Raw genomic sequence first — 22,319 nt, forward strand, 5'->3', positions numbered from 1 at the left:
CTTCGACGATTCATTTTCATGGACCGACAAGACATGGTTTATAATCATGATATTCCTTCCAATAAACCATGCAATTACAATTATTGAGAAAATTTTATCCGGATGGAACCGAAAATAATTTCAATATTCCATGATTTCAACGGATGATTTTGAAACAATATGATTATAAAATGTTTGTAATTGTCTACTTGATGACTCCTAATGAACAGTCCACTTTAGGAGTGTATAAAAAGTTTATAAGATTCGAAAATAAAGAAAAAAGCTTCCATATAAACTTGTAAGTATCTTTTTTAATTTGAGCGTTAAAATCAAGCATATAAAACTGTCTTTGGATGTAAACAAAAAATTTATATAGCTTAGTATATATATCGGGTCTCGTCTCACCAGGACGTTGATGACAATTAGGTGAGTTAAAAAGACAAATACAAAACTCTAAGTAAGAAAAACCAAAGTGTTTAGACAATTGGGTGTACCGTATTATATAACATTGCCAAATATATATATATACAAAGTAATCGCTGTAAATGGCAGAAATAGTTCAAATTCTCATAAGCGAGTTAGATCACTCAAAAACCACAAAAATAAAATCATCTTTGTATCTAATCTTGATTCTTGAGCTATACAAAAATGTAGCAAAATTTTAAACTAAATTAAACAATGTGCAAAGATTGTAGTTAGTAATCAAGAAAAAGAAACAGACTAATATAACATCGTCAGTTAATCTCCCAAACAGAACAGTATTGAAGTTGAGACAAATAAAACCAACTTAGGCATATAGGACTAGACTCAAGTTGGGAACCATATTTTTCTCTATATCTTGCATTCTGCACAATCTTTCATGTCATGTTTTTGTAATCTTCATAACTTTTTTTGATTTTTATTTCATTTATTTATTGTTTTCCTACTTGAATGCACAGAACTCATTTTCCATCAAACGTCAAAATCAAACTAAGGAAAAAATAAAGCATTAAATATTAATGATTGTTTTCTCATAAATCGAGTTCTTAAGAAACCGTGTCACGTGGAGACCAAAACTATAAAAACTTGACTAGGAATGAGTAGTTCTTGAACAAGGGAAATTTTATTTTTATTTTATTTGTTCACCACAAATTTAGAATATTTGTTTTTGTTTCTTTCCGTTTGGTTAATCTTCAGGTCGGTACAGCATCGATGAAGATAACAATGAATGATGTACGAACTATATATAACACCTTGCAAACTCATTTTAGTGTGTGTGCGCTACATTATTGAAAAAGAAAACAAATATATAGTCTGAAATGGTCTCGTATAATGATCAGATAAGCTTCAATAATCTAAGAAAACCAACAAAACTCCCTAATGAATGATATAGCTAACTAAATAATATTTTGGTTAACAGAAAAAGACATGAGTACATGACCTAAACTAAACTAAACCACATTTGTTCGACCACGAATTAATGTAGTAGTAGTTGAGTTATAGTATAAATAGATACTTTGAACAAATGCAAATGGTTGTCATAAGATTACTGCCAACTCACTCATAGACAAAAACTCATGAAAACGACGCTCGCTTTGGACAAATTGTAATGCTCTTCAGAGACTTGGATTCTGTGTTATCTCATTATATATCCTTGTAGGAGTGAGTATATATTATTAGTACACTCCAAATACAAACTATCAAATATAAATTATAATACTAGTAAATGTAAGATTTTGTAGTTGTAAAATAGTGAAAAGGAGTGGGATAAAGTTTAGTATTCTGGCTGTTAAGATCTAAATTTTATATAAAAGAGTTGATATTATCTTGAGTCTCCAAAATACTACTGTAATGTGGTATACATATATATGTAAGATGTTCGTATTTTCCACACATCGAGAAGACAAAGATGCTGAAAATTGAGTGGGCAGGCAACAAAATCAATAAATAAATAAAGAAAACATGATACTATCATCTTGAGCCTAGCTATATATAGTTTCTTTTAATTGGTTTCATAGAATCAATTAATCTTCTCATCGAAGTTCTCACATTCTCAAAACACAACCCCAAATGTTTTTGATTACATGTACAAAGATATTTATGTATATACTGAGCTAGGAATTGATAAAAGCTTATGAATGACCAAGCCATCAGTTAACTATGGTGGATTGAAAACATAACAATACTCTAGTTTTTAATCAACCCTTGAAACTTTTAAAAACTTATGTTTCATCATACTTCTACACTTTAAAAATCTAGATATTGTAATTAGTTATATGTGAAATGCAACAAATATATTTGTTTTTTTGCTATTTTTTTTTTGTAAAACCAGAACCAAAAACCATAGACAAAAAACATGACAGGGTGGCAGCTAGCAAAAGAACAGTATTTTAAGTTCCTGCTTTACCCTTTTTTAATTTTTGAATATACAAAATTAGATTTGCTTTTTTACTGACTATTCTTGTCGATTACAGGAATATGGGTATATATATTTATTTATTTAACATTTTTTAAATCAAATTATGTATTACTTTTTTCTTTTTCTTTTTTTTCTTTTTAACGGTCTCCCCACACACAAGCTTTATCGACAAGCATGCTATGAATTTTCACTTTATACTACCAATGAATCTGGTTATATATATATATTTTTTTTTTTATATTGTTTTCTGACATACAGAAAAAAAAACTTCTTTTTTCTAAACAAAAGATTATGGCTTTTGGTGAAGTGGGTTCTTGCTTCTGCAATATTTTCTTGATGTTGAAATGTTGTTTATAGTACTTTTATAACCCAAATTTTTAAAAAAGCAAGAAAAAAAGGCATAAAAAGATTTGGTTTTTTTGATTCTTCAAATCTCTCTTTTCCTCCTCTCTCTCTCTCTCTCTCTCCATCAAATACCAAATTATCTGGAAGCTGAGTACATCTTGTTTTCTGCTCATTCCTCTCTCTGTTTCAACAATGGAGAGTACTATAGTTATGATGCTCATGATAACAAGATCTTTCTTTTGCTTCTTGGGTTTCTTATTATGCCTTCTCACCAGCTGCTCTGTAAACGGACTGCTTTCTCCTAAAGGAGTTAACTTTGAAGGTAATTTAACTCCTTTTTTTTTTTAAGTTTCAATTTTACCTTTCTAGTTAGCTGCGTTTACATATAGATATGTGTGTGTTTGTTTGTTGTTTCTTGATCTAATGAGCTTTAATGTGTGATTCTTATAGTGCAAGCTTTGATGGACATAAAAGCTTCATTACATGATCCTCATGGTGTTCTTGACAACTGGGATAGAGATGCTGTTGATCCTTGTAGTTGGACTATGGTTACTTGTTCTTCAGAAAACTTTGTCATTGGCTTGTAAGTTTTCAACATTATTAACATTTCATATTATTATTATTATTATATTGATGAGCAAACCATGTTCATCTGAAGTTTTAATTTTATAACAGGGGCACACCTAGTCAGAATTTATCTGGTACATTATCTCCAAGCATTACCAACTTAACTAATCTTCGGATTGTGTGAGTACTAATTACTGTGTTATGTTGTCATTACAAAAATTTTGAACACTGATTACACTTTGTGTGTTTGTGTCTGTACTTGATGATTATTCTTTTTTTTGTTCTCTTAAAGGCTACTGCAGAACAATAACATTACAGGAAAAATTCCTGCTGAGATTGGTCGGCTTACGAGGCTTGAGACTCTTGATCTCTCTGACAACTTCTTCCGCGGTGAAATTCCTTTTTCAGTAGGCTATTTACGAAGCCTGCAATACCTGTAAGATTAGTAACATTTATTTTATGGATCTCTTAGTTTTGTAAGGAATATGTGATCATGATATGTTACATTGTGTGTATCCATCAGGAGGCTTAACAACAATTCTCTCTCTGGAGTGTTTCCACTGTCACTATCCAATATGACTCAACTTGCCTTCCTGTAAGCTAATTATATCTTTAGTTCATGTTCACCAGTAACCACTTGCTAGTAACATGTACTTTGATGTATAGACTTACTTGATCTGTTATTATTTCCCAGTGATTTATCATACAACAATCTCAGTGGTCCAGTTCCAAGATTTGCTCCAAAGACCTTTAGGTGATTGATTAATCCACTCTCAATGTCTAACACTTCCACTCTCTCTTTTATCTCTATGATAACCCTTTCATTGTTTCCCTTTTGATTACAGCATCGTTGGGAACCCGCTGATCTGTCCCACGGGGACTGAACCAGACTGCAATGGAACTACATTGATACCAATGTCTATGAATTTGAATGCAACTGGAGGTAACTAACTAACTAACTTGAAAAACCTTCAATATTGGTATTCTGAGAAATCCTAAGTCTAACAACTCTTTTCTTTTTATAAAGCTCCTTTATACACCAGTAGATCAAGGAATCACAAAATGGCAATCGCGGTTGGGTCCAGTGTTGGCACTGTATCATTGATCTTCATTGCTGTTGGGTTGTTTCTCTGGTGGAGACAAAGACATAACCAAAACACATTCTTTGATGTTAAGGGTACGATCCTTTTCAGTTTCTTTCTAGCACAGAACATTCTTAACTAAAATGATTCATTTTAAAGAAAGTTTATATATTATGTTCCATCAGATGGGAATCATCATGAGGAAGTTTCACTTGGAAACCTGAAGAGATTTGGTTTCCGGGAGCTTCAAATCGCAACGAATAACTTCAGCAGTAAGAACTTACTGGGGAAAGGTGGCTATGGAAATGTATACAAAGGAATACTTGGGGACAGTACCGTGGTTGCAGTGAAAAGACTAAAAGATGGAGGAGCATTAGGAGGAGAGATACAGTTTCAGACAGAAGTCGAAATGATCAGTTTAGCTGTTCATCGAAACCTCTTAAGACTCTACGGTTTCTGCATTACACAAGCAGAGAAGCTTCTGGTTTATCCTTACATGTCTAATGGAAGCGTTGCATCTCGCATGAAAGCAAAACCGGTTCTTGATTGGAGCATTAGGAAGAGGATAGCGATAGGAGCTGCAAGAGGGCTTGTGTATCTCCATGAGCAATGTGATCCCAAGATTATCCACCGCGATGTTAAAGCAGCGAATATACTTCTTGATGACTACTGTGAAGCTGTTGTTGGCGACTTTGGTTTAGCTAAACTCTTGGATCATCAAGATTCACATGTCACAACCGCGGTTAGAGGCACGGTGGGTCACATTGCTCCAGAGTATCTATCAACTGGTCAATCCTCTGAAAAAACCGATGTCTTTGGGTTCGGGATTCTTCTTCTTGAGCTTGTAACGGGACAAAGAGCTTTTGAGTTTGGTAAAGCGGCGAACCAGAAAGGTGTGATGCTTGATTGGGTTAAAAAGATTCATCAAGAAAAGAAACTTGAGCAACTTGTAGATAAAGAGTTGTTGAAGAAGAAGAGCTATGATGAGATAGAGTTAGACGAAATGGTAAGAGTGGCTTTGTTGTGCACACAGTATCTGCCAGGACACAGACCGAAAATGTCTGAAGTTGTTCGAATGCTGGAAGGAGATGGACTGGCAGAGAGATGGGAAGCTTCTCAAAGAACAGATAGTACTTCAAAATGTAGCAACAGGATCAATGAACTAATCTCATCCTCAGACAGATACTCTGATCTTACAGATGACTCCACTTTACTGGTGCAAGCAATGGAGCTCTCTGGTCCTAGATGAAGCCTATACATGCATGAACCTGAAGAAGAAGAAGAAGAAGAAGAAGAAGAAGATGTTTTTGTTAATTTCTTGAATCTGTAGGAAATCTTGGTTTGTTGTATAATAGGAGAGGTTTTTGTTTGGGGGTGGGGGGGGGGGGGAAATGCTGTGTCTCTGTAACTGTATAGGCTTGTTGTGTAAGAAGTTATTTAATGTACTTAGGATTAATTACTGTAGTGTTTTTATATAAACAAAAGTTTCAAGTATATATGTAGAGCAGAGGAAAACTGTGCATACAGTGTAGTAGGTTGTTTGGATTTCAAGTTTGAGAAGTGGAATTCATCTTCTCACAAGGTTTACAGCATACTCCACCTTTCATATAGTATGTACACAATTCACCTACCTGATGGGAAAAGAAAATTCAAAAGATAAAGTGAACAGACAAACACATGTTGCTCCTAGAAACGGCGCTACGGCTATCAAAACTAAAACGGAACTTAAAATCAATGACGACGTCAGGGATGAACATTTCAGTTGAACGGCGTGTAGTCCTTCTCTTCGTCGGAGAAACGACGTGTTTTGCGCATTGAAGGAAACACCACGTGGACGTTATCCGTCCACTAAAACAGGCAAAACGGCATGTTTCGAATTGTTCACATTAGATTCAAAAGTCAGACTTACATTATTACACCCACAAATAGAAACGTTCACACAAAAGACTTCACAAGTCAGAATTCACATTATATAAAGCTTTTTTTGTTAATACGATCACTAATAATTAGATGTAAAGACAAGAATTACACCCATAAATTAATAGATTTTATAAATTAATAATTTTTTTCAGTTTCAAATTGAAACAGTATAATTTTAAACACATTTCGATAAAATAATAAAACAATAATTTTTTAAAAAATTCTTTATAAATATATAGTCCCAATAATACTATAAATTAATAATTATATAAAATGATAATATATATCTATATACATATAAAAAATTTAGTGAAATATAACTGTTATGTTATTATTTATTCTCAAATTTACATTAATTTTTGTTAAAATTCAATTCTAATAAATTTTATGTATCGAAATTTTATAGTAATTTATTTATTCATGATGATTATTGTTTTTATTATAATTGATTCTAAACAAATATTGATTATAATAATTAATTTTGTTTTTGATGTATATATTTTTATACACGTTTTACCGAATATGGTTTCTCTTGTCGGTGCCTCCTTAATTGTCAAGTATTTTTTCATAATATTTTTGTGGCTATTAATAGAAGGGGAAATTGGAGAGGACAAACAAAACATATCCAAAATTGCATAAAACAGCTTCTTCTTCTTCCGGTTCCAAAAGAGAAAAACAAAGAAAAAAAATGGAAATGGTGACAAGATTTGTATATCCACCGCCTCCGTCGATATTGCTGAATGGTATGAGCGCCGTTGGATTAGTCGCTCTAGCCAAGATCGGTTGGTCTGAAGTGACTGGGAACCATCTCAAATACTCCAAATTCGCCGCATCGTCAACATCAACAGCGAAACCACAAAAGCAGCCATTGGGGAGCATCTCTAGCCGAAATGGAATGCTTTGGTTATACACGCCTGCGTTTTTAGCTGCTTCGGCCTCTTTCTTCGTCTTACCTTCTGATGATCTTAGGTTCCTTCTTCTCAAAGCCGCTCTTGCCCTCCATTTCTTCAAGAGGGTTTTCGAGGTAAACAAATCTTTAGCTTCCTCTCTCTCTCTCTCTCACGCATTTTATCGAACAAGTTATGTTCATTCGTAATTGAATAACCTTAGCTCACATACTTGCCTAATTATCATCATTTAAGCCTGTTAGGTGCCTAATTATTGGGTTTGATTAGGATTTGTTATTATCTTCTTTATGAATTGGTATAGCAGTAGCTTCGTTTCTCTCTGACACATTTCATCGAACAGGTTCTGTTCATACATAAATACAGTGGTGGGATGGCTGTAGACTCGGCCATCGTCATAAGTAGCAGCTATTTCTCATCCACGGTTTTGATGCTATACAGTCAAAACCTCACCTTGGGGCTTACGGAGCCAAGTTTCGATATGAAACTCGCCGGGATTGTAATGTTCGTGGTGGGAATTGTTGGGAATCTGTATCACCATGTTCTGCTGGCTAAGCTAAGGAGTGACGATGGGAAGAAAGAGTACAAGATACCAAAAGGAGGTCTCTTTGATATAATCATATGCCCTCACTATCTATTCGAGATCCTTGTGTTTTGGAGCTTCTTTCTCATCTCTCAGACCATTTATTCCTTTTCTTTCGCCATGGGAACAATGTTCTACCTCATCGGTCGGAGTTATGCTACACGAACTTGGTATCTTTCCAAGTTTGATGACTTCCCCAAGCATGTCAAGGCTCTCATTCCCTTTGTATTCTAGGGATTTCATTACAAACACACAAATACGACCTTTGTGTTTTTTTTTTTTAAATTGTTGTTGGCCGCAAGTGTCTGAATAAAAAACTACTACTATAAGCTTGATTGGTATGTTCACATGTTTTACTGATGGGGAAATTAAAATTTAACGAATTAATGACTCTTTACGAATTTAGAGGATTAATGGGAATTAAACGGCTTGCAGTTCTTGTTCCAGATCAATAAACGGCACAGTGTGTGACTCTGTAGTAAACCGTCGCAAGCATAATTGGCGGTTCCATGTGGGTGGTTTCGGTTCTAAAACTTTTCTTCCTCTCTAATGCTTTACGTCGATCTCAAGTTACAGAGGTCGTTCTGTGTTAAGTTGATCTTACTCAGTGTGTGATGTAGAAAAAAACGTAATATCTATGGCTCACGTCTCTGCAACAATGCTCACCTGTAGATCTGTTTTCATCTCCTTACCCTTCTTCTTCGTCTTCTCCGTGGTTTCTCAATTATCAGGTAATTCCTTTCTCCCGCCACATTTTTGACAGTTTTCGAAACTAATAGCCTTTCTTTGAGAACTCTTTAAGACCAAATCGCGGAGAAGAAATCTGTTCGAATTCTGTCGAGGACACTCATCGGAGACGACGGTAGAGTCTATGCTTGCTCCGACAACGACTTCTTCTCCTTCGAGTCTAATGGTTCAATAGCTTGGTCGGTACATATGAATTTCAAATGTAACACTGATTTTCCTCCGGTTTATTCCGGCTTAAACCAGGTACTCCTAAACCATGAAACCAATCACTCTGTTTTTGATTCCTCTGTTTCTCAAAGTGATGGTTGTTTTGTACGTAGATGCTTGTTCTTGCAGAGAATCGAATCCTGAGAGTTAATTTCCCAAGAAACGGAACCAAATTCGAACCGGAATTGTTCTTCGATCCCGGTGAAACGATCCTCGGTTTCGCTGTTAGCATATCGAGTTCTTCGGTTTACATCACGGTTAAGAATCATGGTCTTTACGCCTATAATATGCTTCGGCAGCAACTCTGGATTGCAGAGCCTAAGACCGAACGATTCGGATACCGATTAGGATGTCGAAAGGATTACGATAACTGTACATTCGATTCTCGACCAGTGATTGATTCTTGCCAAGGAAGCATCTATGTAAGCTCTCTTGTTATTCTGCTCGCTCCATTGCACGTTTCATCATATGCTTAAGTTTCTTGATTTTTGCTCTGTTTCCACTTCTTTAGATTGCAAACAATGAAGGGGAACTCTACTCGTTATCTCTCCGTGGCACTTACTACCAATGGATTCAAGATTTTACTCTAGTGGATCGTTTCTTCACCGTTACACCGGGGAATAACGGTCTAGTCTACGTCGTTTTCCCTATGAAATCGCTTGTTTTCGCGTTAGATTCGTTTTCCGGCAACATTTTGTGGCAAAATACTGTCGGTCCATTAGCAGAAACATCTGGTTCAGACCCTGTCATAGACTCAAACAGTCAGTTTCATTAACGAACCTAATCAGATAATTAATTATCACCTGTAAGATCGATCTCTTTAGCTGATATTTTTTGTTTTTTTTCACAGGTTGGGTATCGATTGGTTCACTAGATGGGTCATTGTACTCCTTCTCAAGAATAGGGGAGCTTTATAAGATACCCAAAAACGCACTAACAGATTCAGTAATCCAAATAGAGCCATTACTCGATTGCTCCGGCTATGCGGTTTATGTTTCTCAGACAAAACTAGAAGGAAAGCTCGACCTTGTCATTGAAGATTATACTTATGTGTCGGCCAAGAAACCAGAGACCGCGGTCTTTTCACTTGTAGTTCCAGAGGCAAAATCTATCCATTGGTCGCAGAGTTATTCTGGTAAACCCCAAATGTTTTAACTAAGACTAGTTTCAGTTTATTAGAAACTATATAGTAGTTTCAGTCTATTAGAAGAAACTATATAAAAAAATTCGATGATTTGAAAAAAAATAATGGTCTTTGTATCAGATCAAATTGCAGGTTTGTTATTAGATGAAGATCTACAACATTTTGTGTTGGACGAGAGGATTGTTCTTGCTTTCGTTGCTGCATCTAATCGTGGCAATCCATTTCAATGTCGTTCCAAACATGAGAAGCTATCATCTAGCTGTTCGTTTGCAGAACCTGAGCATCTTGATATCTACATTGGTAAGCTTAATCACAATTGAAAATCTATGTTCCAATGTCCTCAAAAATATTTTTATCGAACGTTCATATATCTCTAAGAATGACTTTCATGTTTTTGTTGAAGGTAACGAAAGAGCGATAATTTGGTTTATACTCTTCGAGTTTGTGATCATGATCATATTTGCGGCTCTTGTGAGGTTCTGTTTTATATTCTGGAAGAAAAAAAAGCTTCAAGGACGTCCATTCAGTACTTTCTTGGACAAAAGAGTGAGAAGCCCTAGCTTATGTTACAAGTATCTTACCTCATTTCTTGCATCTCTGTTTTCCAGTATCTTACGGTCAGTTTTTCTCTTTTTAGCGTTTGCTGCACAGGAAGAAGAGAGAAATCGATAAATCAATAACAAAACTTCAGAATGAATCGAAGGCTGATGAATTCATGGTTGATCAAATCGGTGATCTGGTTCAAGAGAGGGAAAATGTGAACAGGAAACTCTGTTCGACCTATAGCCTTGGAAGAGACATAGATGAGTCAAAGTCAAAGTCAAAAGATTATGTTCTTCCATTGTACGGAGGAGGTTCTAGAAGCTTCTCTTTCCGAAATAGGGAGAACGAAAGTGTCACGATTTTGCAAACACCACACGATGAGTCCTCAGAAGAAGAGAGCCATAGGGACCAACAATATAGTGGTGATGATGATGTCACGGATGATGATAACTTGGACTGGAAGCAAAAGGGAAAATTGCTCGCTCATTCAGAGGGCTCTTCCAATGATGGTGATGATGATGAATCATGCGGTATTGCAAGCGGTAGAAGAAGCATATATTTGAAGAAGAGGTCATTATCTTTGACGACTAAATAAGGGACTGAAAGATTGTATAGTGTACATTTGCAGTTGAAAATTTGTATTGTGTATATTTAGCAATAGTAATTATGATCTTAATGTAATTCATAATTAGTAGTAGTTTTGGAACCTTTTGACTTTATCTATCGGGATTTTACTAACCAAGTAATCATGTTAGTTGTATTGATCAATATGAAACTTGAATCCAAATCTAATGAGATTATACGTCTCTTGATTCTGATGAACAGATTAATACGTTAGAAATTTATAACTCTTTACCCATTAATGAATCACACAATAATATCTAAACCATTGCATAGAATAACATTAGTTTTAAGAAAAACAACCATCGACTCGACCGGTTGAGGTCATTATATGTACAATTTGGTAGATGATCACAAAATAAAACCAAGCAAACCGGTTTCCCCCCTAGCTATAAATTACTCGTTCCCTGATCACTTACTAAACCACATGCACACATACATTTGGACTTAGCACAGTTAAACATTTTTCTTTTTAGTCAGTCATGCCAACAAAGGAGCATGACCACACATCTTCTGATGATGTAGATCCTTCCCTTTTGCTCTTTCATATACTTCCCCATCCTTCTACTTATTGATCTCTTCTTCTCCTTTGATCTCTCTGAGCTCATCATGACCTTCTTCATTTCCATTTTCAAGTTTCCTAATAACCCGTTTGATATAACAATGGTGAAACAAAAAAAACTTGCAGGGGAGAAAGTTTTGATTCTATGCGAAAAAGAGACTTGTTTTCGTCTTTTAAAGAGTAAGCTATAAAAAGAAGAATGGTAGCTTTAGACTGCTATAGATGAAATCGGCTATGGATATTAGAAGAAGAGAACTGATTTGATGGAGGAGTTACTCTTGGAGGTGTGTATATATAGAGGGAGCTTGCGGCATGCATGCATGGTTACATTTTTGATAAATAATTAAATATATAACCAAAAAAAGAAAATAGTAATTTGTTTTTTAATGCATGTGAAAAAACACTTGTAATAAAATGGATATAATACATGTCAATGACTTCACCAAACCCAACAAAATTGGAACTTGGGCTGACTAGTGATTACAACTTTAATTTTCCAATCAAAGAAACTAAAACAATGATCAAAACCAAGTTCTCATGTAAAAACAATATCCCACATGTCCTTTCTCGTGTTCCACCATGCAATCAAACATAACTTGAACCTGGCCTTTGCTTGCTTCAAAGCCCCACTAAACCATACAACTTAGCCTCTTTAAATTATCATACATATACTGTATTTGTTTGTTAATTCGTTAATCACATTTTTAAAATACTAAAGCTCTCTTAGAATACGGGAACTGTTTAATTAGTGGTCACCACACACTAGCTTTATTTCCTCTATGCCATGTTTCAAGACAGAACTCTATGACTTACGGACGGAAAAATACAGATATATTCATATATATATATATATTAGTTTGGTCAAAATATATATATATATATATATATATATATATATATATATTTCTTTTGATAACTCAAAATTATTATATGGACATATCTCAGCTAGATGTTACGTCGCAGGGTCGTTTTTCTTCATCAAGACTTTTGTTGAATATATATATATCCCCAAATTCAATCAGCTTTACGTTCAAATTACCCTAAGAATTCTATTTAACTTTTCAGATAGAGAAAAAAGAAGAAGCAAACATACTAATGTAATACCAATTAGTTACAAAAAATTATCATTAAATCAATGTTTTTGAAGCAAAAAAGGAAAAAAAAAAAAAAAAAAAAAAAGGTTAATCAACCAAAGAGACAAGACTTGAAGTTGTGTTGTCTCCAAAGTTCACGTTCCCTCGTTTTCCAACCCCATTGTAATTTAAAAATTCCCAAATAGTTGTACTTATTAAACAAGAAAAAGAATAAACAAATTAAAGAAATCAAAACTGAAAAAAGAAAAAAAAGAAAAAGAAGAAGAAGGAACAATAGCAAAAAAGAAGAAGAGTCGAAGCCAACCTCACGTGACATAGGCGTGGACTGCATATGCTTCTTGTTTGGCATAATCCAGACAACCTTGTTTATCTTGTCTCCTTGATAATATTGATCTGATTTATTTTCCTATTGATATGTTTGATGATCAATAACTATAGATTAGAGATAGTAACAGTGAACTTGAACATCATTTTTATGTATCATTCATTAGACCCGTATCTTTGCCTTGGATTAATCAAAAGATTATGTCCGTAATTAAAAACAGTACTGTACGGTTCAACGCATCTAAGTACTAGTTTCGGCTTTGTAAGTATACTTAGCTTTGTTAACTAAAATCATTTGATTATAGACTTCATTATATGGTGTGATTAGTTTCTGTTTTATGAAGCATCCGATATCTTGGAATTAGTGACTTAAAAAATAAAAATTTGGACCCCTCATATACAATATTCATATTATTGATACATGTAAATATAAATATTATTAGATAAAAAGTCCTATAATTAATAATTTGGATCTCTCTAGTTATTAATCATAGGACTTTCTATCTAAAGTCATTTTACCCTGTGATATTTTATTTACAGCCTTCTGAAAAAACTTTACAGAGAAACTTTTTCTTTATCGAATTGTGCATGTAAGATGTTCTGAAAAGTGAAAACTATTTGTCTCATCAAATTACAAGATTTCAAAGTTGGCGATTAGTTTCATTAATAATACTGGAAAGGTAACTAATTCATCATATTCATGTGTTGAGGCATTGGCCCATTGGTTTCTCTACTCTCTAAAGTCATTAGTCATTACATGTAATAGAGTCAAAGTCTAATCTTGCAATCAGGCATTAATATGGGCTATTGAACGTTCACTCATTAGGCTTTTATGGGCTCAAGACATCTAAAACTATGTGTGGCCTGCCTTAATTGTTTACAAAGTCACACCAAGTTTTTTCTTGGATTATTAAGTTACAAATATTAAAAGAACAAAAACTTTTTTTTTCTTACAACGATTTTTAATCACTAATTATTTAGTCATAAATATCAAATTTTAATGGAGGTACTTCTTTTTTGGTCAAAATTAATGGAGTAGTTATTTTTTTAATTATATGGGATTTAAACTTTTTGTTGTTCAATGTAGTTTCCTTGGTGTGTTATCACTTCTTCTTTCTTTTTTTCACAAATTTTTGAAAGACATTTTTCAAATGATCATATGGAGTTTTTTTTAAAGAAGAAAAAAAAAGAAAAAAGAAGAAGAAGACTTCACATGGAGAAGTACTACATATATTTATATATCTCCTGCAATAAATCTAGTTTGGTCACATTGGAAAAGTGATTCATAAATACTTTACCCTATAAGTGTAAAAAGAGAAATTGCCATGATTTGTACTGCAACCCTCCAAAAAAAGAAACCATCTGCTCGAAATTTTGAATTTCGTGGTTAAAATTGATTTTTGAAGATGAACAACCAAAATATATATAGACAAAAGTAAAGACAACAAGTGAGAGAATATTAACAAAAATCAAGAAGAACAAAAGTGTGTAATTTAATTTAATTTATTTTTTTTAAATGATGATAATCAAAAAATCTGCAAAAAGAAGAGACAAATATTTAATAAATGAATTGCAATTTTGTTTCACCTGTCACAAGTGATGCCTACATTTGCATGCATCTTCTGCGCCCACCACAATCATTAGTTTCTATTGTGGGTCATCCAAATTTCTAGTTCCTTAACCGGCCGGTTCAATCATCTTTCATCCGGTTCAGTTTTTAATTTTATGTTCCTTAAACTCAAAAGTTTGTGAAAACTATATAACAACCACGGATTTATTATTATTATTATTATTTTTATCTGCAATCTGCCAATACTGCATGCAACTCTCTCTCTACTTAGCTTGGACCATTTCATATTTTGATATATATAACTTGACTACATTTGAACATTTGGACACTCAACTTTTAAACAATCATCTAAGATTCAAAAGATTTATTTACAATCCGAAAAGATATACTAATTAGCTCCGTTATAGAGTTTATAACATTAAGTTATAAGTGTTTTGTTATAAACAAAAGCGATGTTAGATGATTATGTATTTATACTAATTCGTTATATAAATGTTAAACAGCCATTAGCCATAGATATAGATAGTTATTAAGAAGATTCAAGAGCTTGACTTGCTTTGAAAAGAAGAAGAAGAAGATATAAATTACATATATATAAGTTAGTCATCTTCACCACATGTACAACAATGATGAATGTGACATTCACATGGACATGGATATTGATATGTGTACGACCACAAAAAAAAAACCCACTCAAAAACCCACTATTTGTAGATTCCTTCTTATATAGAGTCCCACTCGACTCGATCACACCCCCTCAAATATCAAAAACAAAATAAGACCATGTTATTGAAAACAACAGTACAACACTCTATACACCACTTTTACATTTTTTTTATAAGAAAATCAAAAAATTAAACCATTATTATTATATATAAAACTCCATATCATCCTATCCATTCTCCACATTCTGCCAACTCCTATACCATGTGCCATCATCTCTTCTTTGGTCCATCTCCACATTTTTCAGACGTTGGCCAACAATATTTTTCGTTAGGTCTGAATTTTTTCATTATCTTCACACAACAAGACTCATAGAAGTTGTTACTGTGGGAACTCTGCTAATAAGTAATAACTAGCTGTTACTATACATATGGGAGTACTATTTCAGAAGTAATTAATTTGTAAACATATATCTTTGTAATAAATTGTTAATTCAATTCATTTCATTCTAAAAAAAAATTTCTAGTTTGCAACTACTTGGTGGCAATGGTGGTTAAGACAGATTCACCTTAGTGAGCAGCATAGGTAAGCTATTGTCGGAACTTTTAATGATGATTCGTAATTCTCTTGGAAATGCACCAACAAACAAAGCTAGTCTTAAGTTGGATACTCAAAGCGGTTCCAACTACGACAACTCAAAAACTAGTTTGCATTAGTTTTTCCTTTCAATGTGTATCAACCAACAAAGGTGAGTATTATATTAAGTCGCTTTCTATCATATTATTTATATATAGATTTACATCAAGATTTCAACATTTCATTTCAATTGAACATTGTTATTATATTAGGTGAAATTGCATGTGGTTATTAACCAACCACTCATAAAAGATCTTGTGTCCACCTTTCCAAAATCTGTGCCATTTTTTTCAACTCCATAAATAGTGTACGTACCAGTAGTATTACTACTGTCATACATTGAAAATTATAATCCCCACGAACTAAAATTTAAATAAAGAACTTAATGAACACGAAAATGACTAGTACAGTACATGATAATGACTAATGTTTGACAATTCGTTCATTTTATTTTTCTTGCATTTGGTAACTATCACGAAGAGAAGTTTAAGTTTATACAATCTGATTCTTGGGTTAATTAAATTATCAAAAGGATCACATAATTGTGGTATATAACATAGTATATGAGATGTTAAATAAATAAACAGTTTTTAAAAATATGTTTTGAACAGGAAATTGAACTCAAAACTTTGAAAAGAAAGAAGGACCATATGTTTTAAAAATACTACAAAATAGCAGAAAATGCCAAGTGAGTTTGATTCCTATAAATGGATTACACCCAAGAAAAAAACAAAATTGCTATACTGTATTTCAAAAAACACAGGGCAAGCAGTCAATTCGTTTAACAATCTCTCCTATATATATATATATTTAAATATTTTAAAATTTTCAATATATATAAAGATAAGGTAACAAAAATAATTATTATTTTTCAGAAAGAAAAGAAAAAAAAAATTCTTTATATAGGTGCTGCCTGATTGCTTCATTCTCCCTCCCTCCTTAAGCTCAAAAGTTTTGGCTTTTTTAAAAAAAAGAAGAAGAAACATTTCGTTTCCATGGCTTTGCGAGGAGATGAGCCTGAGATTATGAACCTAAGAGAATGGGATAGAAGAGCTCGAGTAATCCGCGAAAACCCGAGTTCTAGAAGGTTCTCTGCTTCATACATTGGAAGCTTCCGAGAAGATCATCACAAGTCTTTTTCCAAAACAAACTTCAACAACATCTCCTGCAGTACTGCCTCTTCTCCTGGCTACACTCTCAAAGGTTTTAAACTTTGACAGTTTCCATCTTAACAAAGTTTATCAATCCTATCTTTGAAAATGTTTTGAATTTCCAAATCATCTTTTTATCACAGAAGAGATTGACCCTTCAACATATTCCTTCACCAATGCACTTAAAGGTAAGTTTTTTTTTTTTGGCTTTTGACAATTAGTTATAAAGCTCGAAACTTGATACAACCCTTTTAGTTAATTCGAAACAAAAGAACAGAGAAAAAGTAATGTTCATTCCAATATGTGCTTTGTCTTTATTTCTTTTTGTTTGATTTATCGTAGCGTTACAAGCAAAGACAATGTATAATAGTAACAGAGAATGGTTAGCGCAAGAAGGGTTTGCGTTGAACTCGAAGTGGAACGAAGCAGAGAAATATATCTGCAACCCATTGTCTGGAGAAGTACCAATGGAGTGCTTGTCTGCTAAGACATTAAGTGCAAGATCCTTCAGAAACTTATCCACCATGTCTGCTCCTCTGCCTTTCCCTAATCCATTGATGAGTATTGGTCAAAACAAATCAATTAATAATCCTGACGTTAGAGTCATCCACGAGGATCTTTATGCTCCTGATCCCGTACTTCTTGCTCTAGGTAATTGATATTAAATCTGCCCTTCTACTATTTTTTTTTTTTTTTTTTTTTTGTGATAAGTTAATTTTTCTTAATTGGGTTTTTTCTGATAGTAAGAAAATGTTGGGGGGTGTTTTTCAGCAGAGAAGAAAGCTGTGGGACTGAAGCGAGATGTGGGCATTCAGAGTACGACGTCGGTGGATTTTAGCTCCGGTAGCCCTAGTCCGGCAAAGACGCCTCCGATCATGGAACGGTCGTTGAAACGACACGTGGGAGCTGATGATTCGCCCGTTGATTTCAATCTCAAATTGGAAGGTCAACAAGAGGTATATATATAACCTTGACTTTACTAATGATGGGATAAAAATCATAATAACTCTTGAATTTGACCCATGCAAGAATTTCATAATTAGTAGACTGAACTGGAAGAAAAAAAACTAGACATAGCCAAAACTGATTGATCCAAGCTCAATAGTTTAGTTTATAACTTATTAACTTTATATGAACTATATTTTTTTTAAAAAAAAATTGATACTATTGAATCAATATAAAATTAATTCAAAAAAGTGATGACCTAAGTTTTCTTAACCAAGGGTCTATACCAAAAATCGATTTTGATTTTTGCGTCCAAAATATAATTTAGAGAGAGAGAGAAAAAAAATGAAAAAAAAATTACAAAAAATAAAATAAAATCGGAAATGTATTATACTGTATATAGTCGCTAGCATGGGAGGTCCATGGAAAGGTACGGAGAAATTATAATAATTGAATAAAAAGTTTGAATAGTTCGTGCATCAATAATTAGAGATTCTTTCGCAAGATAAGAAAAGCATCAAGCAAATGATCGTACCACATGTTTTTCCTAGAAAGAGACAATGATATAAAACTCTTTGTATTATTGTGTTTTTGTAGATAACCTTACATTTTACCATTGTTTCATTTTCTTAAAGATTAAGATTCTGAAAATCATGATACATGAAACATAGTACACATGACAGTCTATATAGTCTCTCTATACGTGACGTGAGGAGGGTATTCATCATAGAAACACCACGTATAAATCATATGCTACAACTATTTCTTGAAAAGTCTTTAGAGACCCCATTTCGTGATTATTGTCTCCAAACTCACACGTGACTACATCCTTATTCTATACATTATCTATCTATCTATATATGGGGACTTTATGATTAATCACTTCTGAGGTATATCATGATGGCTTTGTAACTCGATAAGGCACTATAGAATTATGAAGAGTTGCAGACAGCAGTCTCATGTTTTTCAAACACGATTAGTTCTAAGAAATTTGTTTCATTAAGTCTCGACAATCGATGTTGTTTTTACAAGTATTAACAATTGCTGGTTTTTGGACCTTAAACTGCAAATCATTGTCTAAAAGCTAGACTAATAACTTCTGACTTGTAAAGGAAAATACATTATTTTGAACCAAATTATAAATCCAAGTCTAGCTCTTCTTAAGATATATATATATATATATATATATCAATGTATGTTAATGAAGCGTTATTTGGGGTTTTGAAGGATGTGAATTTAGAGGAGCAAAAGAGAGAAGAAGACAAGCAAGATATGAGTAAAGAAGAAGACGAAGAAGAAGTGAAGCAAGAGATGAGTGAAGAAGAAGAACAAGATGAGAAGACCAACAAGAAGAAGAAGAAGAAGAAGAGAGGAACAGGATGTTTCTCATGGGTGAGATCCAGGCATAGACAAGCAAGAAAATCAAAGTACATCTTCCCTGTTTGTGTTCCTCATCTAGTCAAAGGTTGTTGAGAAAACCTTAAACCCAAGAGAATCAAGCAACAACAAGAAAGAGTTAACTGTGTTTGCAAGATTCTCTCCTTTCTTTTTTTCTTTTCTACCTATTCTATATTAATCAGAAAAACAAAATCATAACGAGATGGGTAATAATAATATATCATTAGTTCTTCCTCTTCATAAAAATTAATTATTCATCGGATGGGAGTATCAAAAGCTTAACGGTTTGCTTTTGCTCCCCTTTTCTCTATAACAAAATGCTTCTCTCTAGAGTCCCTCTTGTGTCTTTGCTTTCTCTTTCTTCTCCATGGTTATTCGGTTTCCTCCTGATCACACTTCCATTCCACAATAGCTAGAGTGTGTCTGCCGCCACAAGCTATATGTTTAGCTATCCATTTTCCATCATCTTCTTCATCGGCGTGGTTAAACTGTCCTTCCGGCCGTGGAATGTCTACAGGAAGCTCCAATGGTTGTCCGGTAGTCACTTTTCTTCCATACCCGAGTCTACCGTGGTCTCCCCGGCCAAACTGATCACAAGAAACGATATAAGAGAGAGGTTGAGAGATCGACTTTTGTTTTAATCACAAAGGGAGGTTAAGAGGACTTACCGAGAAGATCCTACCGTCTCTTGTCAGAGCGACTGAATGAGTTCCACCACAAGAGACCTGAGAAGAAAAGAATGATAAGACCTTTCAAGGTTATGCGAAAAAGTAGGGAAATCGGTGCTTTTGCTTTTACCTGAATGATGCCTTCTCCAGCTAAGAGATTAACTTTCTGTGGAAGCATTTTACTGCTCTTGTCATTGTCACCGAATCCGAGTCTTCCATGTTCTCCTCTTCCCCAACCATAGACCTAATATTGGATATAGCCAAGTCACAACATTTTTACAATTAAGATCTACATCAACCTTAGAAACAACCAAGCCATGAGTGACACTTTAGAATAGTAGGAAACTAAATGAGTTCTAATACCTCTCCTTCATTGGTTAATGCTGTCGAATGCCATCCACCAGCAGCGATATCAACCTAAAACATGCATTTACCAGGGGAAAGTTAAGCTTCCATAGTAGACACTCGGATATAACATAGGCCTTTACAGTTTAAACTTTAAATATCGGAAGGCATCTGTTTCAATATAAGTGCTTAAACCAGAAATTTTAGACCACATACCACAGTGAGATCATCAAGGCCTTGTACTGGAATAGGATGAGATCTCGGCTGGGTATCTCCGGTTCCAAGTTGTCCATATTCATTATTACCCCAAGCCCACAAAGTCCCATCTTCTTTCAGAGCCAAATTATGAAATGCTCCAACAGCGATCAGACGAACGTTTTCAAGACCCTGAACTCTTACAGGAACAGATATTTGTTTTCTGCAATCGAATAAATTATAGGAGATCTCACAATTACTAGCAGCAGACAAACAATGTCAAATCCATAAATGAAAGGAATTTGGTTTAATACATGTCACCGGGAGGCCACGGTTGACCCCAAGTCCATACATAACCTTCACGGGTTAGAACAACAGAGTGAGTACCCCCTGCAGCTACCTGTTACTTTAATTATAAAAACCAGAGAAAAGATGGTTTAGACGGATAAAGAGCATTCAAATTTGAGGTATATGGTAAATTCAGAGAGTTTAACAGCATAATTGACCTGTCGGACTGTAAGTTGCGGGGCACAGCGCTTAGGGATTACAATATCCCTCCGGACTGGCCTACCTGACTCATCTTTGGAAGGCTCTTCACCACACTGTCCATATTCATTTCCACCTAAGTAGGTTCAAAGGAAAAAGGTACATAATTGTCGCTTTGAAGATCTTAAGGTCACAACCATTAGGAAGAAGATAAGAGAAATATGCATACCCCAAGCATATGCTCGGCCTTGATCATCGACAGCTAAACAATGCCAACCACCAATAGCTGCCTACGATCCATCACAGAAACATCATTCAGTGTAAGTCACAACGAGAAGAGAGTATTAGAGCAAATAACAAAAAACACTTGATCTTTGTTAGTATTTCTTACCTGAATAATCTTGACGTTGGCAAGAGACTTAACCAGACTAGGGGTGCTTTCTGTTTTAGTCTCTGGTGGGTGTCCTAATGTACCCCTTTGATTCCAACCCCATGTAAACAGCTGAGAAACCATTAAGAGAAACCTTAAGTTCCCTTTTCAAAAAAAAATGTATTCTCAGATTGACAAAAAACCAAAATGAGGATCAAAATCAAAAATCTTTCAGCGATTGCCAGGCAAAAGAAAATCCTATCATTTCTATACTTTGGTGCCACATGAATCCAAACCAATCATAAACTACTCCATGGATACAGAACCAGAAATAAAACAAGGACTTTAACCCTTCCTGGTTAGTCCATCAGATCTCAAAAACCTCAAAAACCCTTTGTAAGCGACCTAATAAAATCTTCAGGAACTTAGAATCAAATCGCAGATCAATCGAAAGCATTGAACTTTACTAAATTGTAAGCAAAACCCACCAAAAAAGAAACCAATGGAAGTGAATTCGAAAAGTTACCTTGCCATCATCGCAAATGGCGAGGGAATTGCGACTACCTCCAACGACGGAGCGAACGGTGAAAGGCTCAAGAGCCTCGACGACGCAAGCCAATTCCTTTTCTTCATCAGTCCCAAGTCCTAGTTGCCCGTCTTCTCCAGAACCCCTGGTCAAAACAAATCAAATTGAAGGTGCAATATAACTCAAGTCAGAAACAGAAATAGTAGAAAACAGAGAAACAAAACAAGGTTAGAGAAAAGAGTAATGACCAGGCTATGACGGAAGTAGTTGAAACCATGGATGGAGACGAAAGTGAGAGAGACAATGAGAGAGAGAGAGGTAGAGATATATATATATATGAAGAAA

The 22,319-nt window shown here is 34.3% G+C and overlaps 6 protein-coding genes across 8 annotated transcripts; 4 read left to right on the forward strand and 2 right to left on the reverse strand.

The window, feature by feature from the left end:
* The first annotated feature begins 2,770 nt into the window (after positions 1-2,770).
* On the forward strand, positions 2,771-5,739 carry LOC17881942 (protein NSP-INTERACTING KINASE 1). The gene is made up of 9 exons (XM_006287191.2): positions 2,771-3,044; positions 3,173-3,305; positions 3,398-3,469; positions 3,582-3,725; positions 3,813-3,884; positions 3,984-4,043; positions 4,135-4,232; positions 4,317-4,466; positions 4,557-5,739. Exons 1-9 carry the CDS (start codon positions 2,915-2,917, stop codon positions 5,618-5,620), a joined length of 1,923 nt encoding a protein of 640 aa, XP_006287253.1. The 5' UTR covers positions 2,771-2,914; the 3' UTR covers positions 5,621-5,739.
* Positions 5,740-6,911: 1,172 nt separating this feature from the next.
* On the forward strand, positions 6,912-8,166 carry LOC17882220 (steroid 5-alpha-reductase DET2). The gene is made up of 2 exons (XM_023780650.1): positions 6,912-7,315; positions 7,540-8,166. The coding sequence occupies exons 1-2, from the start codon at positions 6,980-6,982 to the stop codon at positions 8,011-8,013; spliced, it is 810 nt and encodes a 269-aa protein (XP_023636418.1). The 5' UTR covers positions 6,912-6,979; the 3' UTR covers positions 8,014-8,166.
* A 250-nt stretch (positions 8,167-8,416) lies between these two features.
* Positions 8,417-11,015, forward strand: LOC17884492 (protein GAMETE EXPRESSED 3). The gene is made up of 8 exons (XM_006287227.2): positions 8,417-8,510; positions 8,582-8,769; positions 8,847-9,155; positions 9,245-9,494; positions 9,584-9,868; positions 9,998-10,177; positions 10,281-10,423; positions 10,515-11,015. The coding sequence occupies exons 1-8, from the start codon at positions 8,417-8,419 to the stop codon at positions 11,013-11,015; spliced, it is 1,950 nt and encodes a 649-aa protein (XP_006287289.2).
* Positions 11,016-11,487: 472 nt separating this feature from the next.
* LOC111830215 lies at positions 11,488-11,670 on the reverse strand. The gene has a single exon (XM_023781799.1). It carries the CDS (start codon positions 11,668-11,670, stop codon positions 11,518-11,520), a length of 153 nt encoding a protein of 50 aa, XP_023637567.1. The 3' UTR covers positions 11,488-11,517.
* Positions 11,671-16,827: 5,157 nt separating this feature from the next.
* On the forward strand, positions 16,828-19,518 carry LOC17884205. 3 transcript variants are annotated; one of them, XM_006288114.2, is made up of 5 exons: positions 16,828-17,093; positions 17,185-17,229; positions 17,384-17,692; positions 17,813-17,997; positions 19,214-19,518. In XM_006288114.2, the coding sequence occupies exons 1-5, from the start codon at positions 16,886-16,888 to the stop codon at positions 19,457-19,459; spliced, it is 993 nt and encodes a 330-aa protein (XP_006288176.1). In that variant the 5' UTR covers positions 16,828-16,885; the 3' UTR covers positions 19,460-19,518. The 3 variants fall into 3 exon arrangements, with proteins under 3 accessions (XP_006288176.1, XP_023635788.1, XP_023635789.1); XM_023780020.1 differs by having other exon boundaries at positions 17,816-17,997; XM_023780021.1 differs by having other exon boundaries at positions 17,188-17,229.
* A 76-nt stretch (positions 19,519-19,594) lies between these two features.
* Positions 19,595-22,311, reverse strand: LOC17883764 (ultraviolet-B receptor UVR8). Its single transcript, XM_006286567.2, has 11 exons — positions 22,223-22,311; positions 21,975-22,119; positions 21,470-21,580; positions 21,308-21,368; positions 21,099-21,214; positions 20,907-20,992; positions 20,614-20,815; positions 20,416-20,469; positions 20,183-20,296; positions 20,053-20,109; positions 19,595-19,971 (listed from the first exon to the last, which is right to left on the reverse strand). Exons 1-11 carry the CDS (start codon positions 22,249-22,251, stop codon positions 19,756-19,758), a joined length of 1,191 nt encoding a protein of 396 aa, XP_006286629.1. The 5' UTR covers positions 22,252-22,311; the 3' UTR covers positions 19,595-19,755.
* Between the last annotated feature and the right edge of the window lie 8 nt (positions 22,312-22,319).

This window comes from Capsella rubella, unplaced genomic scaffold (genome assembly GCF_000375325.1).
Source record: "Capsella rubella cultivar Monte Gargano unplaced genomic scaffold, Caprub1_0 scaffold_6, whole genome shotgun sequence".
Lineage (NCBI taxonomy): Eukaryota > Viridiplantae > Streptophyta > Magnoliopsida > Brassicales > Brassicaceae > Capsella > Capsella rubella.